At 52.0% G+C, this 4,265-nt stretch overlaps 1 protein-coding gene across 1 annotated transcript in view; it reads left to right on the plus strand.

Annotated features, from left to right (window-relative positions):
* MS4A15 (membrane spanning 4-domains A15) overlaps positions 1 to 3,984 on the plus strand; it is an 8,975-nt gene extending 4,991 nt beyond the window's left edge. Inside the window, 1 exon segment of the mRNA XM_047823292.1 lies at positions 3,979 to 3,984. Within this exon segment, the coding sequence (XP_047679248.1) occupies positions 3,979 to 3,984 (6 nt within the window).
* The last annotated feature ends 281 nt before the right edge of the window (positions 3,985 to 4,265 follow it).

Here is a 4,265-nt window from a genome sequence, read left to right on the forward strand (position 1 = left end):
TCTCTCTCTCTCTCTCTCTCTCTCTCTGTCTCTCTGCCCTTCCCCTGCTCATGCTCTCTCACTCTCTCTCTCAAAAATTAGTAAACATTAAAAAAATTGTTTTTCAACGTTTATTTATTTTTTTTGGGACAGAGAGAGACAGAGCATGAATGGGGGAGGGGCAGAGAGAGAGGGAGACACAGAATCGGAAGCAGGCTCCAGGCTCCGAGCCATCAGCCCAGAGCCCGACGCGGGGCTCGAACTCACGGACCGCGAGATCGTGACCTGGCTGAAGTCAGACGCTTAACCGACTGCGCCACCCAGGCGCCCCAAAAAATTGTTTTTAAGAAGCAAAGTTTTCTGGTGAGGAATAAAGAGGACACACAGGGAAGGGACACGCAGCGGGAATAACCAGGGTTTCCCTACACGGGAAGATAGGACAAAAATCTGAGTTTTTCCTAAATAGGAGCAAGTCTCGGTAACACCCTACAGGGCAATGAAACCTTAACTTGGGGGAATACTTTTTTTTTTTTTCCTACCACCAGAAACCCTCTGCATTTCTGTTGTACAACAATCTACCAGTCAACATGTGACTTTGCATAGTCTGGGGCCGGGTCAAAATCTATTTCCCCAGAGAGGACAAGAAATCCTTGGATGGGCCTCTTAGACAGTGAGCCCGTGAAAGAACGTTCAAACATTCTTTTTCCTTGTTTCCAAATTTCAGATGATTTTTTTTTTCTTAATCCGTCGGAGTCAGGAGTTTGTAAATGGACTCTGGAAGGTCCGAGACTGAAATTATTTACGACTGTTTGTGTGCGTGCATTTTTCTGGGGAAAAGGTTGTGGTTGCCATCAGATTTACATTAGTGGCCCTCCCCACAAAGCATAAAAACTGAGCTCAGGGGGCGCCTGGGTGGCTCAGTTGGTTAAGCGTCCGACTTCGGCCAGGTCACGATCTCGCGGTCCGTGAGTTCGAGCCCCGCGTCGGGCTCTGGGCTGATGGCTCGGAGCCTGGAGCCTGCTTCCGATTCTGTGTCTCCCTCTCTCTCTGCCCCCCCCCCCCGTTCATGCTCTGTCTCTCTCTGTCTCAAAAATAAGTAAACTTTAAAAAAAATTAAAAAAACAAAAACAAAAACTGAGCTCAGCGTGCTAGCTTCCCACCTCCTTCTCCCAACAAAGGGGAGGAATTTGCTTCTTGACGCGGAAGTCCTCTGTAAGTGCTCTCAACCGGATGTTCAGGCACCTGCTAACAGGTGTTACAAGAGGGTCACCTCTTCCCCATCTTTGCGGTCCCAGTGTCCAGGCTGGCCTGGCGTCAGCTGGGAGTCAGTCAAGCTACTGACTTCAAGGAAACCCACTGAGCTGCTGCCTGCTTTGTGCCCAGCACGCGGCTCTGGCCTTTCCAGGAAGTTCAGGGCCTGGCCCCGGCATGCATTCTCCCAGCAGGCTGGGCTAGCGGGGACCTTGGAGATAACTGGCATGTGACGTCGTAATGGTGGCCCTTGAACTCCTCTGACCTTTTTAAAGTTTATTTACTTATTTTGAGAGAGAGACAGAGTGCAAGCTTGTGCTCGTGAGCCGGGAGGGGCAGAGAGAGACGGAGACAGAGAGAACCCCACGCGGTCAGTCCCTGTGCTGTCATCAGGTCTTGGACTTGGGGACAAGCATGTGTTCAAAGAGGTCTGGCCGGCAATCGTGTCTGCGTTTCTGATCCGTAAACAAGGACGTAAGTTATTCATTCATTATGTTTTACTGTTTATAAACAAAAGCTTTTGAGATACGGGCTCCAAAGGGGGAACGCGACAATCCTAGCTGACGCTTAAATGGCACCTGCCGTGTCCTGGGGATGTTGAAGCACGTCCTGTCAGTTCCTCGGGTCATTTTCATGAAGCCTCCCCAAGGCAGCTTCTATTACTTACCCCATTTTACAGATGAGGAAACTGAGAGGTTAAGATCATTCAGCTGGCAAGTGGCGGAGTCAGGATTTGAACCCAGGCTCTCTGGTTCTGGGCTTCACACCCCTTAGCAACTAGAATTCCTGCTTCTCCAAATAAAAAACGGCGGCAGTGGGAGGGGCACCTGTGTGGCTCAGTCGGTGGAGCATCCGACTTCGGCCTGCGTCATGATCTCCCCGGTTTGTGAGTTCGAATCCTGCCTCCGGCTCTCTGCTGTCAGCGCAGAGCTCGCTTTGGATACTCTGTCCACCCCCCTACTCGTGCGCGCGCGTGCGCTCTCTCTCGAAAATAAATAAATGTTAAAACAAAACAAAACAAAACAAAAAACAAAAAAAACAGTGGTGGGAAGGCTTTTCATTAGTGCCCTGGGCCCAGGTCCTCATTTGGGTAGGTGGGGAAACGGAGGCCCAGATAGGGGAGGGGGTGTCCGCAGAGCCAGCCAGTGGCAGACCCAGGCTGGTGGCCAGCTGTGCCCACTCCCTGGCCACTGCTCCTTGGCTTTACCGTGAGGCCTTCCGAGGAAGGCAGACCCCTGCCCGCCTGCCTTGTGCCCTCACCTGACCCATCAGGGGGCTGGGTACTTGGAGACGCAGAGGGGACAGAGTGGGGTCCCTGCCGTGGAGGGGAGGGGACAGCAGCGGCCCAGGGAGGAGTGGGGAGGAAGGAGGAACGATGGGGTGCCACTTTGCCACTCCTGCCCACACCTCCCAGGCTCTGGACACCGTCCCCACTGCTCTCCCTGCTGCTCCCCTGCACCGGCAAGGGGTTGACGTCCCGCCTCTCCGCCTCTCTCCCTCTAAGGCTGCTGTCTCCCCAGGTGATCCCAGGGGCTCAAATTTGACAGTTCCTTTATTTCGTGACCGCCCGGATGGCTTTGCTCTCGCCACCGAGGATCAATGCCCCACTTACCTCTAAATCTGTGTAAATTTGTAATTAGAAAAATCTTTTTATGTTTTATTTTCTATTTGAGAGAGAAAGAGAGAGAGATTGAGATTGAGAGCGTGAGCAGGGGAGGGGCAGAGAGACGGAGACAGAATCGGAAGCAGGCTCTGAGCTGTCGGTGCAGAGCCCGACGCGGGGCTCGAACTCACAAACCCGAGATCACGACCTGAGCTGAAGTCGGACGCTCAACCGACTGAGCCACCCAGGAGCCCCAGTAACTTTTAATTTTAACATCGAGGCCTCACGTGCAGGTAAGGAAGGAGTGTGAAGTGCGTAATCTTAGGCGTATAGAGTCACGGAAGTCACATTACCCTGCCACCCCCCCCCCACCCCCTGGGGTCTCCTTTACAGCCGATACCCATCACTGCAGTTAATATGCACCACTGGTTATAGAAATCATACAGTCAACAAATACTCTGTGTGTTCATTTGGCTTTCTTTCCCTTAACAGGAGATCTGTAAGGTTCACCCCCTTGTGTGTGCCATCAGCAGTTCATTGTTTTTTTCTGGCTGCTTATTATTCCCCTATCCAGAGAAACTACAATGTATTTATCCATTCTGTGCTGATGGGCACGTGGGTCATTTCCAGAATTTTGTCAACCTGAGGGGATCTTCTGTAAACATTCCTGTACCGGGGGTCCGTGCACGGATGTGTGTTTTCATTTCTTCTTCTGGGTAGATGCTCAGAAGGCAGGATTCCTGGGTCACAGGGCAAGCCTATTCATTTAAGAAACCGCTTCTGTGACGGGGGGCCTGGGGGGCTCAGTCGGTTAAGCATCCGACTTCGGCTCAGTTCATGATCTCACGGCCCGGGAGTTCGAGCCCCGCGTCGGGCTCTGTGCTGACAGCTCAGAGCCTGGAGCCTGTTTCGGATTCTGTGTCTCCCTCTCTCTCTGACCCTCCCCCGTTCATGCTGTCTCTCCCTGTCTCAAAAATAAATAAACGTTAAAAAAATAATAATAATAAAAAAAGAAACCACTTCTGTGGTTGGGATGAGTTGCTTTCACTGGCACGTGGTCGAGCTGCCTTTGTTCATTTCCTTGCATGTGTATTACCTCATTTTGCCCTCCCGGAACCCCCCCCCCCCCCTCCCCCCCCCCGCAGAGGTGATGCTGGCCGGAGCAAATATTATTGCCACCTGACGTGGAACTGTCGCTATTTGCTCACCACCTACAACAGCTCAAGGTTCAAGTTCAGAGGGGGCTCAACGCTCCGGAGAGGAGAGAGGAGCACAGAACTCTGAGATTACAAAATTTTTTCCTGTGGGAAGTGAGAGCTGAGTTCCAGAAAATCTCACACACTTTTGGATCAGAACCAGCCTCGTTTCTTGCTGGCAGGAGAGTGGGACTCAGCTGTGCTCTTAGCGGCCTAAGAGAGCCTTACAAGTTTTG

Source organism: Prionailurus viverrinus, chromosome D1, assembly GCF_022837055.1.
Source record: "Prionailurus viverrinus isolate Anna chromosome D1, UM_Priviv_1.0, whole genome shotgun sequence".
NCBI classification, from domain to species: Eukaryota; Metazoa; Chordata; class Mammalia; order Carnivora; family Felidae; genus Prionailurus; species Prionailurus viverrinus.